The sequence below is a fragment of the Pistacia vera genome, unplaced genomic scaffold (assembly GCF_008641045.1).
Source record: "Pistacia vera cultivar Batoury unplaced genomic scaffold, PisVer_v2 Contig109, whole genome shotgun sequence".
Taxonomy (NCBI): Eukaryota; Viridiplantae; Streptophyta; class Magnoliopsida; order Sapindales; family Anacardiaceae; genus Pistacia; species Pistacia vera.
This window is the reverse complement of record NW_022195126.1, coordinates 1,175,248-1,198,753: the sequence shown is the minus strand read 5'-3', so window position 1 is coordinate 1,198,753 and position 23,506 is coordinate 1,175,248. Positions and strand designations below refer to the sequence as shown.

Here is a 23,506-nt window from a genome sequence, read left to right as displayed (position 1 = left end):
CCGCAGCATGATAAAGCTTTAGGTTTGCGGAAGAATTTTAAGCCATGGCGCCAGAAAATCACGTCGTACCATGGATCGCGAGAAAAATAAAAACCTCACCTTTTCCAACTTCGACTTGAACTTGTATTTTCCCAAAAACACCCCTAGCAAAGGAAAGGTATAAATAAGACTTTGTAATTTATTTTAGGATTCACTTTGACCTAAATTGAGAGCCACTTTGTAGCAAGAAAGAGAAGGAGGTTCTTCCTAGGGTTTTGGATTATTCATGCTTTTGGGGGAATTGAGGTTTGCTTTCTTTATGTCAATGTGTAACTAAATTCTTATCTAGGGATCCAATGTAGCCTAATTGGAAGGCTCTTTGTTAAACATATGTTATTGCTATCAATTCAATTTGAAATCTTGATTCATTCATGTTATTATTCGAATATTTAATTTTTATTATTGTGTGACAACACTTAGTGTGAATTATTAGGTTGTATGTGTTGAGATTAGGCATATGTTATATTTTAGTCTTGAAGAACTCATGTGAATGAGTGATTAGTACTCTATGCATACGCCCTGACAGAGTATTAGTAGGTCCATGATTTCTTGAATAATTAGTCTATGTGTACACGCCCTGACAGATGCGCCTTTGTTCTTGATTTCAAGTATTCCTATGTTTAACGGGTTTTTAACCATAGGCTAGACTATACGTCCTAGCTAGTCTTGTGTTAAAAATACTAGGTTAATCCCAAACGCCTTACGATAATACCTTGATTTAGTGAATGCGAACCCTAGAGACTGAATTGATATACAATAGAGAGATGTTTGACATAGAGCTGGATAATTATGGTGAAATTGGAGCCCTAGGTTTTGGTCAATTGGGTTTTAGATAATTTTAATAGTTGTTTAATTTTAGTTTTAATTAGTTGTTGCTTTGCAAGTGATCTTCCCTAATTCTTCATTATTAAGTCTTGTTATTAGTTTTAATTGAAGCATAGTTATTAGGATTAGTAAATTGCATACAAATCTCTGTGGGATCGACCCTTGCTTTTGCACACTAGACTACAAGAGCAATTCGTGCACTTGCGAGGTTATATAATTGTTCATCAAGTTTTTGGCGCCGTTGTCGGGGATTTGTTTTAAGTTATTTAGCTTTCTTGATAACGTGTGCTTTAATTATTGTTATTTAATTTAACTTGTATTATTTTTATTTGGGTTATTTTTTTTCTTTTGTTTTTGTTTTCGTTGGTGTGTTTGTTTTTGAATGCAAGGTCACCGATCACTTGATAAAGAATTAGTACCTTACATGGATAGAGTGGATTTGAATGGTAGAAAGAGGAAGGAACTAGAACTTCCTGAAAATTCCTCAGATTCAGATTCGTCATATTCAAGTTCAAAACCAAAGATAATGGCTGAATTACCTCGTCCTATGAAGGAGTATGCACGTCCTACCATAAGAACGTCGCTATCTTGCATAGTGCTGAATGAGGCAGTAAGGAATTACAAACTGAAGCACATTAACTTTCAGATGTTAATGTCATTCTGTGGCATAGCCACAGAGGACCCACTTACCTTTATTCGTGATTTTTATTTTATTGTTCTAACTTTTCCTTTGCAGAGTTTGACAGAAGACCAGTTGTGGATGCATTGTTTTCCTTAACCTTGAAGGATGCAGCTAAAACATGGTTCATGTCATTAACTCCTACTTCACTTACCACATGGGATGTAGATTATAAAAAGTTCATCGATAAATTATATTCTCATGCCAAAATTGCAAAATTTAGAGGTAAGATTGCTACTTTCTCACACATGGAAAGTGAGCCATTCCATGAAGCTTGGGAACATTTTAAATTGATTTTAGTTTGGTGTCCACATCATAGATATCCTTTAGAGTTACTGAACCAATTTTTCTATTATGGACTAACACAAGCTTATCAAGCCCTGGTTGATAATGCTGTAGGTGGTGCTAGGGGAGAAAAGACTGCACAAGAAACGAATGAGTTATATGAGATGCTTGGAGCCAACTCACAATAGAAAAATGTTAGAGGAAAATCAAGAGGGATGTATGAAGTAAATACTAACACTGAGTTGGCAATACAGGTTTCAGAGTTAGCCAAGCAAATGAAAACTAGGTGTAATATGATGATGGGACAAGGACAAAGTATTGTCAAAGAGGTATGTGCTATTTGTGGTAATATTGGTCATGTTACTAACTTGTGTCCTTCTGGTGGGAATTTTTCAGAGTATTCAGAGCAAGCTAATATGATGAACTCTTACAACTCGAGGCCTAAATATGATTCATTTTCAAATATGTACAATTCGGGTTGGAAGAGTCATCCTAGTTTTTCATGGAATAACAATCATCAGCAGTCTCGCTTAAACGATCAATCAAGGATATCTTCATTAGAAGAGACATTGAATAGCTTCATCCAAGTGCCTCACCAGAACCAATAGAACTTTAAACAAAGGTTTTAGTAGCAAGCGGTGTCCATTAGAAAGCAAGAGATTCAGATAGGATAGATAGCAGAGGCAGTACAAGGCCATGTTCTTGGAAAATTACCAAGCCAATATGAGCAAGCGAAAGTAGTCATAGTGCTTCGAAATGGTAAGGTAATTAACAAGGAAATTAATTCTGAATTTAATAGGCCTTTATTGATCATGCAGGGGAAGATAAAGTGAATGAGAAGCAATCAAGTGTATCCATTCAGAATGAGGAGATCAGCCCCATCATTGCTCCACCAAAGCCTTATGTTCCACCTATTCCTTTTTCGAACCGATTAAAGAAGAGCAATTAGGATAAGTCATTCTATGAAATTTATGATATTTTATCTAAAGTTAATGTGAATTTACCCTTGCTTTATGTGATAAGGAATATACCAGCTTATGCAAAGCTCTTGAAGGATTTGATTACTCACAAGCATAAGTTTGAATCTAATGAAAAAATGATGGTTCCTAAAAAGGAAAGTGTTGTGCTTCAAAGGAATTTGCCACCCAAATTGAAAAATCTAGGTAGCTTCATCATCAACTTTACCGTGGGTGATAAAAAGGAAGAACGAGCAATGCTAGATTTGGGGGCAAGCATTAATATCATGCCTTAGTCCACTTATCTGCGATTAGGATTGGGGGAATTAAAGCCAACAACAATGTCTCTACAATTGGCTGACAATTCAATTAAATATCCAAGAGGTATTATAGAGAATGTCTTAGTTAAAGTTGATAAACCGATAATTCGTCTTAGATATGGAGAAAGTTGTCAACTCATGATAGAGATTTGCCCATTTTGCTCGGCCGCCCATTTATGGCTACAACTAAGACAGTGATTGAGGTTCAGAATGGCAAGCTCACTATGATAGTTTTGAATGAAACAGTGGAGTTCTTAGTTTTAAATTCCTTGGTGTTTCCCTCAGATTCCAATGATTGAGCCTAAAAGACCTTGCATTTTGTCTTATGTAGACGTTAAGTAAAAAACTTACTGGGAGGCAACCCAATTTTTTCAATTTTTTTTTAATGTTACATTTATAATTTGTGTTAATTTTGTTTATGTGTTAGTTATTTATTTTCATAAGTCGAATAATGTAGATCAAAATTATTATTTTTTTATTTTTTTTTCAGGAACATCTGGTTCACGCTGCAACCTTGCTTCTCTATGCTGCGGCACAAAAAGGGCCAAGAAGGAAAAAACTTCATATTGCAGCGTGGAAATTCTCACGCCACGGTGCAAAAAGGTGAGAGCTTCAAACACGAATTCACGTCTTGGCGCAACTTTACCACATCTTTGCATAAAACCACCCTCCAAGATAGAAACTTCATGCCGCAACGTGAAGTAAATGGCGCTGTGGCGCCACACCGTTTTTGATGATGTCTCTAAAAGGGGGGTAACTTTCTCTTTCCTTCTCTATTTTTCCTTTCTAATTGTTATATTAAGGACAATTTAGGTTGTAGGTTGGGGGTGGGGAAGTTCCCTTTTCCTGAATTTTCTTAATTGAATATTTTTCTTAACTTTTGTGATTTTTTTTATTTTTTATTTTTTTTAAGATTTGGTGTGATTTTATGTTATTGTTAATTGAGTGTGTTTCAGTTTTTTCTAAATTAATTTATATTTCAATGATAATAACATGATTGCAATGACATGGGCATTTAAAACAAGTCAAATTTTACTTTAGTTTAGGAATAATTCTGATTGTTGGTTTTGCTTAAGTTTAAGACTCTCATGAATGTGGTTTGTAAGGTGGGTTAGTTCTAGCATTTAGGATGTTTTGTGTGTAATTATCCTATGACATTGTTGAGATCCCCAAATTCTAGAACCTATTTGATGACCACTTGTTGCGAAATACTAGATGACACATGACTAAAGAAATGACTTAGGCCATCTTTGGACCGTTTGTGCCTTTCAAGCCAACCCTATATTTTATTATCTCTTGTCACCCTTGTGTGTCGATATTGAATTTATATTAGCCTTGATTTTCTTTCATTTATCCCACAATAACATACCCTTTTAACCTTTAAACACACTACTCTACCCATGATTTTTAAGAGGATTTAAACTGAATTTATGCAAAGTGAGAGTGTTTTTGTGTGGCTTAGAGTGTTTTCTCAAAATTTTGAAGGATATTCAAAAGAATGGGTTGGGGGTTGTGGTGTATTGTGAATATCAAGGTAACAAGGGGAATGATTGTAATATCCATGCTTCCTAACTATAGTTTCATTCAAAAAAAAAAAAAAAAAAAAAAATTGGAAAAAAAAAGGAAGAAAAAGAAAAGAAAAGAAAAATCTGAAAAAAAGGAAAAAAAAAAATGAGTGAATCAAGGAAGTATGGAAAGTGTGTAAATGCAAATGTGGTGGGGAAGAGAGACGTAACAAAGGCTTGGGAAATTTAGAGAGAATGTGATATGCTTTGAGCGATGTTGTTGCAAATAAGTAAGATTAGTCCTCTTATTTTGTTTGATTTCTTTCCATTCTTTCATAACCCAATACCTTAGCCTACACATTACAAGCTCAATAAAGTCCTAAATATCTAAAGTTGTGTGATTGTTCTACATTGGTAGAGAGTGGTTTGAAAAGTAGGCCTGTGGAGTTTGTAGTTACATAATTTTATTCATATTTCATAATTATTGGGATCAACTTTTTGTCTATGGATGTTGCATATGGAATTATCTTTGGTGTTAGGATTGACAAATAGTGGATTGATGGATGTTAGAGAGTTGAGAACGAAGGTGATAGATTCGGATTCAGCGAAATAGCTACCTGTCAACGATATGGTTACCGTGCAATCAAAACCTTTCATCATCTATTATCTCATCGAGACTAAGGCATAGAAATAGCGTCAACCTCAGTTATCCTCGATATATTTATATTCAGTTACTAGACCAATGACTAGAATAACAAATTAGATTGAGCAACAACTCAATCCTACTATGATCACAAATTTAGTGTCATTGTCATTAACTGAATTGCGCCATGAGATAACTTCTCCCGTACCCAAGAGTGATGAATCCTTTGTCGATCCCCCATAGTTTTGATACACTCCTCGATGCAGCCAATCACTACCATATTGACAGCTCTGAATAGAACTGCGTTGGGCTAGTGTCAAACTACACCAATCGGTGCATAAGGCGCTCCGATGATCTCAAGTCTAAGATCACATGCACCACCATTCGTTAAAAGATTTGTTCCATAGACACTGGGGTTACCATCTATATGGAATCCTCTAGTGGGTCAGTCCAGTGAACTTGCCTACAACAAGCACCTATGTGTTGCACTAGGTTGTCAGCAAACAACCTTGACAAGTGAGATCAGTCACTATCTTTCGACAGGGTCGTTCAACACTCTGATAGCCTTACCGTATTATCTATGTCTTTGGTCAGAATAATACTGGGGCTACGGACATTTCTAGAATGGCCACCATATGTGCTCATAGGGTTCTCACTATCAAGATTTGAAACACTTGATACCGTTGTCACGATTCTACCATCCTAAGGACATATATCAATACATACAAATATGATTTATATGATATAGTAGATAATGTCTTTTATTCATTAATAGACATTATTACAAAGAGTCAATTCCACAATAATTGATAGGCTCTAGGGCACCTACTCCAACATAGTCTAGCCTAATGATTAAAAACCCATTAAACATAAGAGCACTTGAAATCATGAATAAATATGCATCTGTCAGGGCGTATGCACAAATACTAATTATTCAAGAAATCATGAACCAATTTTCATTTTGTCAGGACATATGCACAAAATACTAATCATTCACTCACACGAGCTAGTCAAGATTAGCTAGGGCGTGTAGTCTAACCTTGTCTCACACAATCAGTTAATTATATTTAATGGTTATCAAGCAATAACATCAATTAAAGATTGAATAAAGGACAATGAATAAAACTAGAATTGCAATGGATTGATAAAACAAATAGAATTAATAAAGTTTAGGCTGCATTGGATCCCTAGAAAAGTATTTAGTTACACATGATCATAAGGAAATCAAACCTCAAACCCTTCAAAAACATGAGGTAGAGAAAAAGATGAAACCCTAGGTAGATCTCTTCTCCTTGCCTCTAATTCTCTCCAAGTTGAAGTAAAATTCTCCTTTAAAAATACCTAAAGACATCCTTTTATAGTGCTATGGTTGTGGGAAACTAATGGGAAAAATCCTATACAAAATAGGAGAATGAAATTCAATTCTAGATGAAATAGAACACACTAGCTTTTGAATACAGAAACGTTCTGAACATATTAATTGTAGGTCTTAAATATAATCTTTTCAGCGCTTCAAGAATCATCCAAATCCAAGGTCTACAGCTCGAGTTATTGTAGAAACACTTAAGCATATTCTAGAACCCGCGTCTGCTTGTCTTCCATGCACCGAGTTAACTTACGTCCCCATTTTTAACCATTTTCTAGTTTGAACTGGATCCTGATAAAAAAAAATAAAAGATGTATATCTGTCTCTTAGATTTAAAGCGCCACTAGCATTAGGTCAATCGAAGTTGTGTAGCTTAAGTTATGCCTATTTTTGTGCAGCACGTTCTAGCAGAAAAACTCCTGAGCATAAAATTCACGAAAGGTGCCCGACATGATTTAGTGGTGCTGTAGCATGAAGTTTCTGTCCATTTTGCAACTTTTTTATGCTGCGGTGTGGGAATAGTTCCGCTGCAGCTCATGAATAGTTCTGCTGCGGCGAACAATCTTAAAAAATTCATAACTTCTTCGTTTAAGCTCCGATTCTTGAATTGTTTGTTCCTACACAATTCTGATTCTTTTCTTTTCAATGTCCATGATTTAAATCCTCATTTTTCAGCACCTAAATACCTTAAAATTTACAAAACATACCCATGATTTTAGAAAACAAAAGAGATACAGAAATTAAGGAAAATTAACCAATTAAACTTAATTCCCATACAAATACCCTTAAAATCACTAAGTATGAGTGCACTTCCAAGCACTCATCATTGGTCCATTAATCACTCTTTTTATTAGTTTTGACACATCAAAACAAATGAGGGCTCAACATTCTATGACTAATTATTGGATCAAACTTGTCAAAAATTTCCTTAAATACGACATTTGGAGAGAAATTATAATTTATTGAAGTTAGAGGTTTTTAAAGGTTGTTAGGTGTTTACGTTTAAGGTGGAGAAGAAAGAACTGAGATGAGAAGAAAAACAGTGAAATAATTACACTTCGTGCTTGAGGTTTGAGCTATGTTGTAGATTGCCCCAATATTATGGGATACGAACACTTTAGTCATGTTAGATGATTGACATTAGTATTTTTAGCACATTTTCTTAACATCGTAAGGGTAAATTAAGGATGACAATGAAACCCAGCAGGGTTGGGTACTTGGAAAAACTCACTCCCATCAAGTGGAGAATCCCCAAAAGATTTCAGGTCAAGGTTTATAAAGTTTTCATCCTTGTTACCAAGGACAAGTACAGGGGCAACTAGAGGTGTCTACTCGCAAACATCAATACCCGTCCCCGTCCCCGTCCCCGTCACCGTCCCCGTCCCTAGTTAATAGTTTATTAATATTAAATGACAATAATCCTCCTGAGGTATGATAAAATAACAAAATTTCTCCTAAGGTTTAAAAAATAATAGAAATCCCCCAGCCGTTAAGTTTTAGGTGTTAAAACAAATGGTAGAAGGGTAATTGGGTAATATTTATGAACTCTTAATAGTGTAAATTAACATCTTACTAACAACTGATTAACAGAAGGGGAATTTTTGTTAATTTATCATACCTCAAGGGAGGTTTAATTTAACCCATATTATTAATTTTCAATTAATTTATTAAATAAATGTTATATACATATGACTTGTATAAGTTTTTCTTCATTTATATATCAAAATTGGAAGGAAATGGTTATAAATATATTGATTAATTGTTTAATATATATGTTGGGTGTATTTTTTTCTCTATGTTACAATGACCAATAGTTAGTCCAAGAGACTTCCAAATAATAATCCAATACAACTTTAAAGAGTATTATAATTATAATTTTATTTATTTTTCATTAAAAAAGAAGAAGAAGAAAATGTGTTGAATTTTTTGGAGAAGGGACGAGTATGGGCATGGGGATAAATTGTAAATCTGCACCAACTCGAGTGATCCGATCGACTTTGGTGGGATCAGAACTGGTGCGTGCATGATTACGGGTAACTAGCAATGAATGAATAATGAATGCAGTAAAGAAAATGGCAAAGGGATTTTTAAAATGGTTCGGCGAGGTAAACTCTCAAGCCTACGTCTACTGTTTTTTGTATTTGTTGTAAGAGCTTACAATAGTAATACTAGGAATAATTTCCAACCCCTCTCTCATTGTTTGAGGGGGTTTATATACAGAGTTTGTACAAAGGAAAAAACAAAAATAAAGGGATTACAATTGAATTGAGATGCAACTCTAGTATTCTCACGATTGGGCGTTGTGATTGCGCAAAAATTGATGTCAATCTGATCCCTTTCGAGATATCTAGGATCTAAAGTTATCGGATAGTTGGTTGAATGATCACACGGATTGTTTGTGACTAGCTTGTGCTAGGTCAAGCACTCGACGAGCTTGCACTGGGTTGGACAATCGGTGAAGTCAAGCTATTTTCGGGTTAGGCTATAACCTCATGATACTGTGAGCTTGATGGAAAAATCACACACAACATCTGCCTTCTAGTGTTTGATGCTCGTTTCGAGCTTCGAAGACTATTGCTTGATTTAATATCAAGCTCAGCGTCGTCAGTAGGCCATCAGATGCAGGTTCGATCGAGCTTTGAGGGTTGAACCCATGCTCAATCAATATACTTCACACTTGGATCTTCTCTCTTCTATGACACCTATCAAACTTGGAATATGAATGGTTAGGACAATTATGTAAATTCCACGCAGTTATGTCACATTAAATGCAGCAGCCTTTAACAGTCACGTTTCATCCCACGTGGGCGACTACAGCTAACCACGCGTGGAGTTAAGGCGATGTGTGGCCACAGTTATGATCACAACAGTCTGACGGTTCATCGTCCCTCGTAGATAGCTGACATGTGGCCATGTCCAAGGGCTAGGATTGCTCGATAAATAGAGGGTCAACATTCACTATAGATCGATGGCTACGATCCAACCCCGCCCTTTCGTCTCCCATGCAAACTACTATAAAAGCGAGCAAAGTAGTAAAAAACTTACTCTACTTGGGAAAATTTTTTGACGTCTTTTGCTTATTCTATTGCTGCTTCATTGTCGTCACGGTACCCTTTCCAACGAGTTCTTTCCATTCTTTTGCTCTTGTAAGGCTTTTTTCCCTCTCTTAGTTGCTTTCTCTGTTTTTGCGGCTAAGGGTGGCCATTATCCCTACTTCAACCGGGGCCATTACTTCACACCCATACGAGAGAGAGAATGAAGTTTCTCCTGTCGAGCTCCTAGCCATTGTTCTGTAAGACCACAAGGCTTCAGGCAATTCTTCGGCCCATCTTCCCTTAAAGGCATCAAGCTTTTTTTTAATGGTGTGCTTAATGACTTTATTTATAGCCTCTACTTGACCGTTGACTTGAGGCCGGTAAACAGCGGTGAAGCTCTTCTTGATGCCGAGTTGTTCGTAGAAAGATCTGAAGTCCTTATTGTCGAACTATTTCCTATTATCGATTATTATGGTGTGGGAGATTCCGAACCTACAAATGATGTTTTTGTAGATGAAATCTTTTAGCTTGTTCGACGTGATGGTGGCCAAAGACTCAACTTTTGCCCACTTGTTGAAGTAGTCAACGATAACCACTATGAACTTAACGCCCCCTTTTCCTTGAGGCAAAGGGCCGATCAGGTCGATGCTCTAGATTACAAATAGCCAGGGGCTTGTCAATGTAGTTAATTCTTGAGGTGGAGCTCGTGGAGCATCTACAAATCTCTAGCATCTGTCATATCTGCACACATAGTCTGTTGCATCGTCAAAAACTGTTGGCCAGTAATAACCTTGACAAAACACTTTGTATGCTAGAGATCGCCTCTTGCATGGTTCCCGCAAATGTCATAATGGATCTCTCTCTAAACATAGTCTGCATCCTCATGATTGATGCATCGCAGTAGTGGTACACTACACCAGCACTTATACGACTTATCATTGATGAGCGTGTACTGAGCTAACTTTATGCGGAGTGTTTTGGCTTTAATTCTTCCTTCCGACAGTGTATCATCCCTTAGGTAGGCAATGATTGCATCCATCTAACTATATCTCTGACTGGTCGCTAAGACTGGTTCATATGTAGCGGAGATGCTTGGCCCTGAGAGGAACTTAATTGATATGGAATCAGTTTTCTCTTGGTTCATAGCAGAGGCTAGGCGAGCTAAAGCATCAGCTATTGAGTTCTTCTCCCTTGCGATCTGAAGAATTGTGAAGGATCTAAACTGCTTGAGCTTGGATTTCACCGATTGAAGGTAAGATGCCATTTTGTCTTTCTTCGCTTAGTACTCCTCGGTAATCTGATGGACTACGAGCTGCGAATCACTATAAACTTTGATAGACTCTGCCCCTATTTCCTTGGCGAGGCGGATCCCTGTAAGCAACGCCTTGTACTCGGCCTTGTTGTTAGAGGTGGTGAACCCAAATCTTATTGCGACTCTGATCAGGACTTTCGAGCAAGAGCCCTGCTCCTACTTCGTTCTTGTTTGAGGGGCCATCCACATACAAAGTCCACTGCCATAGGTCGTCGAGCTTTGGCTTCTGCTGCTCGATTTCTTCTAAGATATTTGCCTCTAGCGGGCTTAGTTCCCCTTTTGGCTGATAGGAAAATTCTGATATAAAATCTGCCAAAGCCTGACCTTTGATTGCCATCCTCAAAATGTACATGATATCGTGTTGACTCATTTCCATTGTCCCCGATGTCTCGGGCTTTTGCATATTTTCTTCAACAAAAAGTTGGTTAGCACATGAATGGAGTGCGCTTGGAAATAAGGTTGTGGCTTCCTGGCGGCAATGACAAGGGCATAAACAAGCTTCTCCATTTCAGGATATCTCGTCTCCATATCGAATAGCCTCTTGCTGACATAGTATACTGGTCACTGCACTCCCCCTTCTTCGCATACCAAAGCCGCACTGATAGCGGACTTTGACACTGACAAATACAATAGCAGTGGCTTACCTTGGATGGGTTTTGATAACAAAGGAGGTTACTTCAAATGTTTCTTTAGCTCCTGGAAGGCTTTCTTGCACTCCTCTGTCCACTTGAAACCTTTATTTCCCTTCAAGGTCTCAAAGAATGGTAAGCATATGTCTGTGGCTCGGGAAACAAACCTGCTGAGTGTGGCCACACACCCTTTCAAACTCTGCACCTACCTTATGCTAGTCAGAGTTTTCATATCTAGTAGAGCTTGAATCTTATCTAGGTTGGTTGTAACACTGCACTGATTTACAAGGAAACCCAAGAATTTTCCCAAGCTTACTCTGAAAGCACATTTTAGGGGATTAAGTTTCATTCTATATTTTCTGAGGATGTCGAACATTCCCTCTGGATGCTCAATATGGCTTTCAGCAACCTTTGATTTGACGAGCATGTCGTCAATGTACACCTCCATAGTTTTGCCAATTTGGTTGGCGAACATCTTGTTCACCAAGAGCTAGTAGGTCGCCCTAGCATTCTTCAAGCCAAACGGCATAACTTTGTAACAATAAATCCCACGGTCAATAATAAATAAGGTATGCTCTTCATCGAGCTGATACATCAGGACTTGGTTATATCCTGAGTACGTATCCATGAAGCTAAGTAGTGCATTTCCACCTGTCGCATCTACTAGTTGGTCAATCCATGAAAGCGGGAAGCTGTCTTTGGGATAGGCTTTATTTAAGTCTGTGAAGTCGACACAAGTCCGCCACTTGTTGTTCGACTTCTTAACCAGGACTGGGTTGGCGAGCCAATCTGGGTACTTTACTTCTCTAATGAAGTTGATGTTCAGGAGTCTTGAACATCAATTTCATCTTTAAGCGCTTTAGGACGCTCTAAATCCATAGACCTTCTCTTCTGTCTTATTGGCCGAGATTTTGGGTTGATGATCAACCTGTGGCACATTACTTTGGGACTAATCCCCACCATATCCATATGCACCCATGCGAACATGTCGAGGTTTTTATACAAAAACCCCCACTAGACTATTGGCCATTTCTTTGCTCAGGCTACTGTTGATATTCAATATGTGAGTCGGATCTTTCTCGCTAACACATATTTCTCGCAGCTCTTCTGTTAGCCCTATTGTGGGCTCTTTTCTATGGATGCGAGGATTTATGGTATCCTCGAGAGGTCCAAGGTGTGGTTTAGACTTAAGGTGTGGTTTAGACTTTGTAATAACCATTGTTCTCGGAAGTGGCCATTTTAGTGCAGCATTATGGCCCGGTTGTAACATTCCCGAGATTCTTTGTTCGCAGCTCTTGATCATCGCAACTCCCTTGGGAGTCGGGAACCTCATTGCTTGGCAGTGCACTGATGTGATTGCACTCAAATCATCCAAGATCAACCTTCCAAGCATGACGTTGTATGTAGTCGAGCAGTTTACCACTAAGAATTCAACCATTACTGTCCTAATTTTGGGCTTTGTCCCCAAAGTCACGGGAAGGCCAATCGTTCCCTTGGGGACCAGACCGTCCCAGGTGAATCCATAAAGTGGTAAAGGACATGCCCTCAAGTCCCTTTCTATGAACCTCATCTCTCAAAAGGCTCCTAAGAAGATGATGTTCACTGCATTTCCGTTATCGACCATCACCCTCAGTACTCTAGCATTGTCGATCTTAGCTGCAATTACAATTGCATCATGATGGTGGCGAGGGGATTCTTTGCATTCTTCAATAGTGAACCCTACCACCTCACTCTTATGTTTGGGCCGCTTTGGCGGCTTCTATTCACAGCTTATTACCCGAGGGACCGAATTTGTTTTGGCCTTGCGAGATATTGCTTGTAGGCGTGCCTTGATCTTCTTGCTTTGTCAGGCCCCCCGTAGATCATACCCACCAAGACATCATTGTTGGTGCTGGCTGAAGCTTGTTCGACCTGATTGTTTTGTTTGCCAGTATTTTTGCGAACTGGTGCCTCCTTAACAAATTCTTTTAGATGGCCCCTTCATATCAAGTCTTCGATGGCATCCTTCAAAGCCTGACATTGGTTGGTGTTGTGTCCAATGGTATCGGCAATATTTTTGTCGATCTCTTCTACCTAGAGCCCCTATCATTCTTTCTAGAGCGAGCAGCCTTTTCACCTCACGGGAGACTTCGTAGATGTGAGCTATGTCTTGCGTGAGGGAGATATATTTTGCATACCATAGGAAGGGTTGTCTATCCTCGCGGTTATCTATTTTTTTGGGGACCTATTTTGATCCCTATCATTGTGGTCTTGGCCCCTCCACTTATCTGATAGGCGATCTTGTCGCCTGTCTGGGGCTTTTCTTGGCGAGCTTCTGGCTAGGGCTGCTAGCGAGCTTTCTACTCACTGGTGCTTTGTAGTCATATGATAAAACTTTGTCAAGCTCATGTGATCTTTGCTTTGGAGCTCTTTCCACAGCTTCGTGTTTGGCCTAATGTCTGCAATTAGCAAAGTTTAGATTGACTCTTCGGGTGCATTTGCGACCTTTGCTTGCTTGTTCTGGAACCTTGTTAAATACGAGGTTAAAGTTTCATCTCTTTCTTGATGAATGTTGCTCAGGTAGCTGAGTGGCATTGCGAACTGTCTCCTCACTTAAAATTTATGCAAGTAAAGTGAGGAGAATTGTCACTACGATCTAATGTAGTTCACCCTGAGTCTCTTCTACCACCTCTTGGCATCCCCTACTAATGTGACCGCGAAACAACGACACTTCGCAAAGTCACAGACCTAGTGCAACTCCATCAGGTCATTGAAATTGTCGAGGTGGTCTCTAAGGTCTCCTCTCTTATCGAACTTGCTCTCTGGTGTCCTGAATCCTTGTGGAAGCGGGGTCTGGCGAACCTTCTCTATGAAAGGGGAACTCACTATTTCTTCCACCGCGCCGTTCTGGCAAGCTCTGAGATCGTCGAGCATTTTCTGCACACGATCTAAGTCTTCATTATGATTGCCTTGGCTGACTCTGTTCAGCCTTACCTTGAGCAAGTGAGTTCGCAAATTTGTCGCTTGTGAACCCCCTCCATTATGTGCATTGATGCGCAAAGTTAAGTCATGATGGTTTGGTTGATAAGTGTTATCATGCTCGTCAGTGTGTTGCTCATGACATCGGTTATAATCGGAACGTCGGTCATTGCCAGATTGGTGCATATTACTCGTCTCGCGAGCCTGCGAGGGTCTAGCTTGCTTTGAGCATGGGTTAAGATTGGCATACTAACGCTGGGGATATCGCCAAGTAGGTTAAGCATCTCGTGGGTGATCATTACCTCCACTTTCACCCACTGGTTGCTTCCCTAGCTGCCTCCCTAGATTAGTTTGCCCACGAGACTCACGTTGGTGAGTGGAGTGCACTATGTGACGTCGGGGGTGTTGGTCGCCTCTTGGCGCTGATGAGCCAAACTGGTCTCTTGCTGAATTCTGACCCGTTGGGGTGGTATCAATGAAACATGATTGGTCAAGGTTTGGGCAATTGGTTATTGATTTCTCAGCTCAGCCACGTTCTATTGCACCGCCTATGCAACCATTATTCTGATCATCTCCACCAATTGGCCATTTTTTAGGTTTGACGTCCCTATCCCCTAGTTATTCGTGGCATGTTGAGATGACGGCAATGGTGGTTGACGCCCGACGGTGTCTTGGTGCACCTCCTGATGGGTGATCTCCACATCGTCATGGTTTCTGGTGATGGTTTTTGATCTTGTACGCACCATCGTGGGCCTGAAGTGGTTAGATCGCTATGGCTGTTTGCCGGAATTTCTAAGATGTTGGCGGAAGCCCTCCTTCTAGCGCCAAAATATTGATACAAAAATCTACACCAACTCGAGTGATCCGATCAACTTTGGCGGGATCGAAACTGATGTGTGCGTGATTACGAGTAACCAACAATGAATGTAGTAAAGAAAATGGCAAAGTAAAGTGGTTTTGCGAGGTAAACTCTTGAGCCTACGTCCACTATTTTTTGTAATTGCTATGAGTGCTTACAATAGTAATTCTAGGAATAATTTCCAACCCCTCTCTCATTGTTTGATGGGGTTTACATACATAGTTTGTATAAAGGAAAGAGCGAAAATAAATGGATTATAATTGAATTGAAATGCAACCCCAGTATTCTCACGATTGGGCGCTATAATTGCACAAAGATTGTTGTCAATCTAATCCCTTCCAAGATATATGGGATTTGAAGTTATCGGAGAGTTGGTTGAATGATCGCACGGATTGTTCGCAACTAGCTTGTGCTGAGTCAAGTTGTAACTTGACGAGCTTAGGCTAGGTCGGACTATCGATGAATTCGAGCTGTTTTCGGGTCGACTATAATCTCATGATATTCCGAGCTTGATGAAAAAATCACAAACAACAATCCCAAAAAACTAAATTGGAGAAGGGTCTGGAAGAGCTTTCAGCATGTGATCATTTTCAACCCCTCCAGAATAGTCTATTAAATAATTTTCCCATCTATTTTGCGGGATAATTTGTGTGGAACTGACTACTGAGTCCTTTCTTCCAAAACTGTGCAGTCAAAAACAATTACTTGTAAAGTTTTAACTAAATTATTACATTCACCCCTGCAAGACCGCTAAATTATCAGTATCCAAGAATTTCAGAAAATTTCACAGTCCCCCTGAGCGATCAATTTAGTTTCTAGAAACGCCTAAAAAGTAGCAACCCCATCTATATATTATATATACGATTTTCATTTATTCAAATAAAAGAGGATCAAAAATCCAAAACCCTAGATAACAGCGATGGGAGTAGAGAAGCAAATTTTGACCCCCGGAACCGGCCCCAAACCAACTGCCGGCCAGAAGGTCACCGTTCACTGCACCGGTTATGGTTAGTCCTTACTGCTTGGTTGCTGAGAAACTGTAGTAGACTAAATTGATTTTGGGTTTTTGTTTACATTATTCATTTATATATTATTTGTTTTAGTATTACAATGGTGAGAATATTCGGCTATATCTTTTCCTTTATAATAGAAAATTTGGGATTTCGATAAGATTTGTCAAATGTAAGCTCAGTAGCCTTTCTTTGGGGCTTGTTGGCTTCAGCCATTCACTAATTCAACTGAATTAGAAGATATTATGTGCTTTATTGAGTGTTTTTGTTCAGTCTTTCTATGTTATCAAGTCGGAAAGATGGCTGTGCGTTTAAGTTAGAATTCATGTTTGTTACAAGTTTGATCGTTAATATAATGCACTAAACTATAGTTCCATTGAACCATATAATTTGATCGTTAAAGTTTGGCATGTTTTTTTATTTGTCAATTGACTGTATAAGGAATGTAGTGTTATATCCTAGACTGGCATAGGTATTTCCTAGCAAATTGCTATGAGTTTGGGTTAGCAGAAAGATTGCAAAGGGGTTATGTGAGGTAGAGAACTGCAACCTTTGTAAGAAATGATAGTGAAAGGACTGTTTTGAATAGTTAGTTTCCCTATCTTTTCTACACCTTATTAGTTTTCTGTGCTACAGGCAAAAATGGTGATCTCTCTCAAAAGTTCTGGAGGTGAGGATTTTTCCAGTACACTTTTACTACATTTGGAATGTCAGATCATCCTGGTTTGTCTTTGTCATTTGGATTACTTATATTCACCATTTTTTTTATTTCAGCACTAAGGATCCTGGGCAGCAGCCTTTTAGTTTCCAAATTGGCCAAGGTTCTGTTATAAAAGGTAACTCTATGGTATTCTTTGCCTACTTTTTTCTTGTCCATGGTAGAGTTAAATTTTCTCCAATAAAGGTTTAAAAATAATAACATGTCATTTTTTATAAATAAATGGCTGTTTTGTTGAAATTTTAGTATTATTCAAGAAAAATTACTTACAGTTGTCAGTATCTTTCTATAATATTAGCATTACAAATAGGACAAAGAAATTTAATATATGAAGAATATACTGGTAGTATTTGCTTTAATCATTCCCTTCAATTATGCTTTGCATTTGAATTTCTTGGTGGCATTAGATGAGATTGCTTTTTAGATGGGAGTTTGTTAGAAACCCCAAGCTTCTCCTGCAAAAGATCACTCACAAACAAGCACCTAGATCACTCTGAAACTCCAATAGTCAACAACCCAGAAATTCCAGTCACACCAGAACAATTGAATCACTTCAAAGCGGAGCCCTTTCAGTTTCATCACCCATTTTTGCTGGTCTTCACTCAATAGCCATTCATTTAGGAAGTGTAAACTCCTCTGGTCCGTTTTTATCACAAAGTGTCTGCCTAATAAATAGTGCCGTTATTTTTGGATTGCCATGACCATGGCCATAAGTTCCCTCTCATAGACGGACTTAAGTCTGGACTGCAACGACAACCCTTTACTCAAGAATGCCAATGGCCTGCCCTCTTGCATCAGAACAACCCTTAAACCATGTCTTGAAGCATCTGTCTCAATCACGAATTCCTTGGAAAAATTTGGCATTGCCAAAACTGGTATTTAAGTCATGATCTGCTTCAATTCTTCGAATGTCCTCTGTGCTTCACTGTTCCATATAAATGCGTCTTTCTTTAATAGTGTAGTCAGAGGAATCGCAATTTTACTGTACCCATTGACAAACTACTGATAAGACCCTGTCAAGCCAAGGCATCCTCGGAGAGCTCTTAAATCTTTTGGAACTGGCCACTGAAGAATATTGTCGATTTTTGAAGAGTCAACTGCTATTCCTTCCGACAATATAATGTGCCCCAGATACACGAGTTTTTTCTGCCCAAAGAAACATTTTTTGTGGTTGGCAACTAACTGATTCTCTTGAAGTGTCTGTAGGGTGATCTTTTGGTGTTGCACGTGCTCTTCCATGGTCTTATTGTACACGAGAATGTCATAAAAAAACACCAGAATAAATTTCCTCAAATACGGCCGAAAGATATCATTCATTAGAGCTTGGAAAGTTGTCGGAGTGTTGGTTAATCCAAAGGGCATGACTAGGAATTCATAATGCCCTTCATGTGTCCTAAAAGCCATCTCAGGGGTGTCTTCTTCTCTCACTCTAATGTGGTGGTACCTCGATTTCAAATCCAATTTGGAGAAGATTGTAGCCCCACCCAATTCATCAAATAACTCGTCCACCACAGGAATTGGGAATTTGTTTAGAACGGTCAATTTGTTTAAAGCTCGATAGTCAACAAAAACCTCCATCCTCCATCTTTCTTCTTGACAAGTAACACTAGACTAGAAAATGGGCTCACTCTCGGTTTGATAATGCCTGAAGCTAACATTTCTCTCACAATTCGCTCGATCTCATTTTTTTGGTAGTAAGGATAACGGTAAGGTCGGTTGTTTGGTGGTTGGGCATTGCGTAAGAGCCTAATGGTGTGTTCATGGTTCCTAGTGGGGGGTACTCCAACTAAAGGGTTAAATACCGACTAAAACTGCTCCAATACTTCAAGCAACCTACTGTCCATGTCATCCCCATCATCTGGCTGTTTTTGCAAAGAGTCGAATTCCACTAAATACCCCTGCCCTTCATTCTGTGTTGTCTTCAACATAGCTTTCAAGGATACCAATGTCTTGCTCAATGCTGAGTCACCACAGAGTTTCACAGTTTTGCCCTTATCCTTGAATTTCATTACTTGGGTCTTCCAATCTATAGTTGTTTCCCCCAGTGTCTCTAACCAGGCCATTCCTAACACCACATCCGAGCTATTCATGTCGAATGGGAAAAAATCCAACAGAACCGAGACTCCTTGAAGATCAATACAAACTCCTCGGCACTCACCCTCACTTCTCACCCAATAACCATTCCCTACTCTTACTCCAAATGACTGCGTTCTAGTGACAGGTACCTTTAATTTCTCAACAATCCCCCTACTAATAAAATTATGAGACGCCCCACTATCAATCAAAACAATTAATTCTGTATCTTGAATCTTACCCTTTAATTTCATGGTTCGTGGTCCATTAATTCCCACCACAGAGTTGAGTGACAGTTCGATGTCATTCTGGGTAGCCTCCTGGGACTCTTCGTTTGTGTCTCCCACCCTAATAGGCTCGGTTTCTTCCTCCTCTTCATCCACAAGGATGACTTGAAACTGTCTTTCTCCACAACGGTGACCAGGAAAAAACTTTGCATCACACCTTCTCTTTTCTTCTGAATCTCATTCTCAGTCATGTGTTTAAATGGAAACTCTCTTCGAATAGAAGGACTCTGCTCTAAGGGTTGATTCATCGTGGAGCTGCTACCTCTTTGACTATTGGTTGGATTAACACTTGGAAGTTGTTTTTGTTGATCATGAGGGATGCTTGTTTTGGGTGTGTTTGCGAACGAGGGCTGGTAGTTTTGTGATCGAAACCCATTGTTATTGAATCCTAATTGACGACTTGACCCGACCCGACCCAAGCCCAAAAGAACTAAAGCTTTTATTTATCCCATTAAGCCCACTAGCTCGTGAACACTTATTCAACCCACTCTTAAGCTCATCGAAAGCCTAATTCTTTTCTTCGATCTTTTGGGCTAACTCTATCAGTTGGACTAAAGTTTCAGGCTTGCTCAGTCTCACCTTAGCTTTGATCCCGGGCTTAAGCCCATTAATAAAGGCAGCCCATAAAATGTCTTCCCTAACCTCACGCAATGGAGTAAAGGTTGCCTCAAACTTTCGACGATACTTCTTAACAGTTCCCGTTTGTTTGATCGCCATTAGAGCTTCATAAGGACCTTCCTCTTGAGATCCACTGAACCTATGGATAAGGGAGAGTTTGAAAGTGGCCCAAGAGTTCACCGGAGCTCGAACTTCCATCCATTGAAACCAATTCACCGCTTCGCCTTCCATGCACACCGCAATCGTGTTTAGTCGCTCCTTCTCCTTTGTGATTCGATACACCCTAAAGTACCTCTCGATCCTAAATAGCCAACCATACAGATCATCTCCTGAAAAAAGCAATACATCTAGTTTTCGGGTACCATGCTCTGGTCTTCCTTGTCCCTGATTATCTTGATTGTCATTCCCCCCCTATTTGGTTCGTCCCCACCATGTAATTCAGTCGACCTACTCCCTTCTCCTCTTCTAGCTTCTCCATCTTTCCGTCTCATCCACGCCTGCAGCTCCACTAGACAATCTCTAATCGTACCCAATTCTCTCTCAATATTATCAACCCTATTCTCCATTCTAGTCCCAACCATAACCTTGCTCTGATACCACTTTGTTAGAAACCCTAAGCTTCTCTTGCAAAAGATCACTCACAAACAACCTTCTGAAACTCTAATAGTCAACAACCTAGAAATTTCAGTCACACCAGAACAGTTTAATTACTTCAAAACAATTGAAGAACACAAGCGATACTGAATAACCTCAATTTATATATTGAATAGAACCTCTGTGACAACGCTACTTTAATAACAGTTCATCTACAACTACAATTCAGCATAATAGAAGATAAACATAAACCAAACCATTTAAGATGAATTTGCTAAGAACAAAGAAACCCGCTGGACTTCGAGGGCCAGCACCTCCCCAACCCCAACCCCTTTCCCTTTTTACTATTTTCCAATCTTCCCAGACAGATCCTTTACATTCTCTTTTATTCTTCGTACTCTCGTACTATAACCGAATTCAGCTCCCCATCAATCATTACTTGCCACTTGTCACTCTCTCATAAACCTAATACCACCCACACACTCACACATACAGCCTGATAATTAGTCCCTCATCCCCTTTTTTACACCTTTATTTTTCCTCCCATACACTAATGTGTTGTTGGTCTCATCAGAGTTTTAACTGCATATACCATTCTTCTGATTATTTTCTCAAGCGAGAAAGCAGTTTCTTGTGAACTTTACCTTTTTGACCTGAGAAATTTATCTTCCTATAGATCCAACTATTTTGTTTGTACTGAAAAAACCCTGCATGTTGTCCTCAATGACATTTTAGGGGATGACAAATATTTATGTACTCCACTTTGCTTTTAATACATATATTGGAAACTTTTTCGTACACAAGTTGCATTTCAGTATTTTTGTATACTCATCAACTTTTATGATGATTTTGTCAACTTCTTCCAACAGTTTCTTGACATTTGAATTGGCACTAAAATAGTGTTTTTTAGAATATTCTAATTTATATTTAATGGGGGCGCTATAGTCATGCAATTATTTTTTCAGACAGGGATATCTCCTGTTTTCAAGATATCCCAAGTTAAGAATCGTGCTTTTCTAAGATGGTCATGACTTTCACTTTTCTTTTCTATTCATATATTTTAGACTAAATAACCATTGCTGATATGATATTCTTCAAACTAACTTGGTGAACTGTTTGAATGTGTTTGATTAATTTGTAGGATGGGATGAAGGTGTGTTGGGAATGCAAGTGGGAGAGGTTGCTCGTCTGCGGGTACTTTTCCATTCTATTAACCATTTTTCACTTTTCTTCTATACCACTTTCTCTGTTAATTATGCTTTGGTTTGATACATGAATATAATGGCTGTGATTTTAAACACTAATAAAAATATACGGAGCAATACTTATGACAATGCAGTATCATATTACAGTTTTTGATGCTTGGCGATACCTAGGGAAATATTTGGCGTGTTTTTCTTTTTTTTTTTTTTCAGTAGATAACTGTACTTGATCCTTCTATATTTTGTTGAGGACCCTGGTCATTAAATATAGTTGTTTCATTAACTGTTTGGATTTTCATTTTCATTTTGGTTTTGAATTTATTTGCATCATGACATATTTGTCAAATTATTGTTGCTAAACCAAAGCCTAAATTTTGCAAGGTGTGTAGCTCTCTCTTACAAATTGAGTGTTTGATACCCATACATAGCTGGTACTTCCCAAACCCATCACCAGAATTCATATATCTGGACCTTTTGCCTAATAATTATCAGATGGCTACATAATTCTTCAATGATATTACAACTGTAGTATGCTTGCAAACAGACATAAATTTTTTTATTCATGGCCCTGATTTTCATCAGTAGTAACTCCGTCTTTGCTTCAACAGTGTCCCTTTTTTATTTTTTCTTCCAATGCTAGTGTCTTTTCTGCTTCCAATATATTTCCTGGACTATGTTCTCAATCATGGAATCTACTTATTGCTAGATAATTTCAATAATATTTTGAATTTGTTGCCATGCTCATTAGCATTTGTTTTGCTTTCAGAAATAGTTATCTAGTTGTAAAAGCTGTTATGTGTTGGCGTAGCTTGTATTCTTCTCTGATATCTGCTGATCCCCTTCTATGAATTTGCAGTGTTCTCCAGATTATGCTTATGGTGCTGGTGGATTTCCAGCATGGGGAATTCAACCTAATTCAGTCCTGGAGTTTGAGATTGAAGTCTTAAGCCTACAGTGACTACGTGATAGGAGTTGAAAACAGGCTACAGAACTATCTGGATAATTTGAATGACTTGCATCATCATAGACATTTCTAGATGTTATCGTTATACTTTTGATGAATATGATATGGGATTGATGAATCTATCTGCCTTATTTACTCTTCATTTAATATAATCTGTGCAACTTTTAGCAATAACCTGAATTTTTTATTCTTTCCTCTGGTCCTGTTATTTGATATTTACTTTACCTATTGGGGAGTTGTCTTGCATTTCAGACTGCATGTAGTCCTTCCAGGAAAATCATACTGGTAGATGTGTCTCATAAATCCATATTTATAAACAAAAGACACTTTCAAAGCCTTTAAAATATTCTTTAAAGGAATTAAACCTTGACTTCAAGACAGTTACGGGGTCAAAATAATTCTTTATAATAGATTAAGTTAAAACAAAACTCCTAATTCTGATTTGAGCTAGCTTAATCCCAAATTTGTTATCTAAGATTGAAAATAAAAGTAGGTCAAAATGACTCTTTTGGTAAAAGATCAGACTTATCAATAAAAATGAAACTCCGAATTTGTCATTTGTCAACTTATGCTTTGTATCGTTCAATTTGAATCAACTAGGCTAGAGTCACACTTTTGTGACTTTTTGG

The 23,506-nt window shown here is 38.5% G+C and overlaps 1 protein-coding gene and 1 non-coding gene across 2 annotated transcripts; one reads left to right on the top strand and one right to left on the bottom strand.

The window, feature by feature from the left end:
- Positions 1-1,758: 1,758 nt before the first annotated feature.
- LOC116136966 lies at positions 1,759-1,866 on the bottom strand. The gene has a single exon (XR_004129104.1). It is a non-coding gene; the product is annotated as a small nucleolar RNA R71 (small nucleolar RNA).
- A 14,221-nt stretch (positions 1,867-16,087) lies between these two features.
- Positions 16,088-23,051, top strand: LOC116136918 (peptidyl-prolyl cis-trans isomerase FKBP12). Its single transcript, XM_031422591.1, has 5 exons — positions 16,088-16,418; positions 17,058-17,091; positions 17,196-17,257; positions 21,853-21,905; positions 22,770-23,051. Exons 1-5 carry the CDS (start codon positions 16,331-16,333, stop codon positions 22,869-22,871), a joined length of 339 nt encoding a protein of 112 aa, XP_031278451.1. The 5' UTR covers positions 16,088-16,330; the 3' UTR covers positions 22,872-23,051.
- Positions 23,052-23,506: the final 455 nt, after the last annotated feature.

What these genes read in the sequence shown, in the direction of transcription:
- LOC116136918 (XM_031422591.1), top strand. Translation starts at nt 16,331, where the DNA reads ATGGGAGTAGAGAAGCAAATTTTGACCCCCGGAACCGGCCCCAAACCA. An exon ending in CTCTCTCAAAAGTTCTGGAG is followed by an intron (nt 17,092 to 17,195) that starts GTGAGGATTTTT and finishes TTTTTATTTCAG; the next exon opens with CACTAAGGATCCTGGGCAGC. An exon ending in GAGAGGTTGCTCGTCTGCGG is followed by an intron (nt 21,906 to 22,769) that starts GTACTTTTCCAT and finishes ATGAATTTGCAG; the next exon opens with TGTTCTCCAGATTATGCTTA.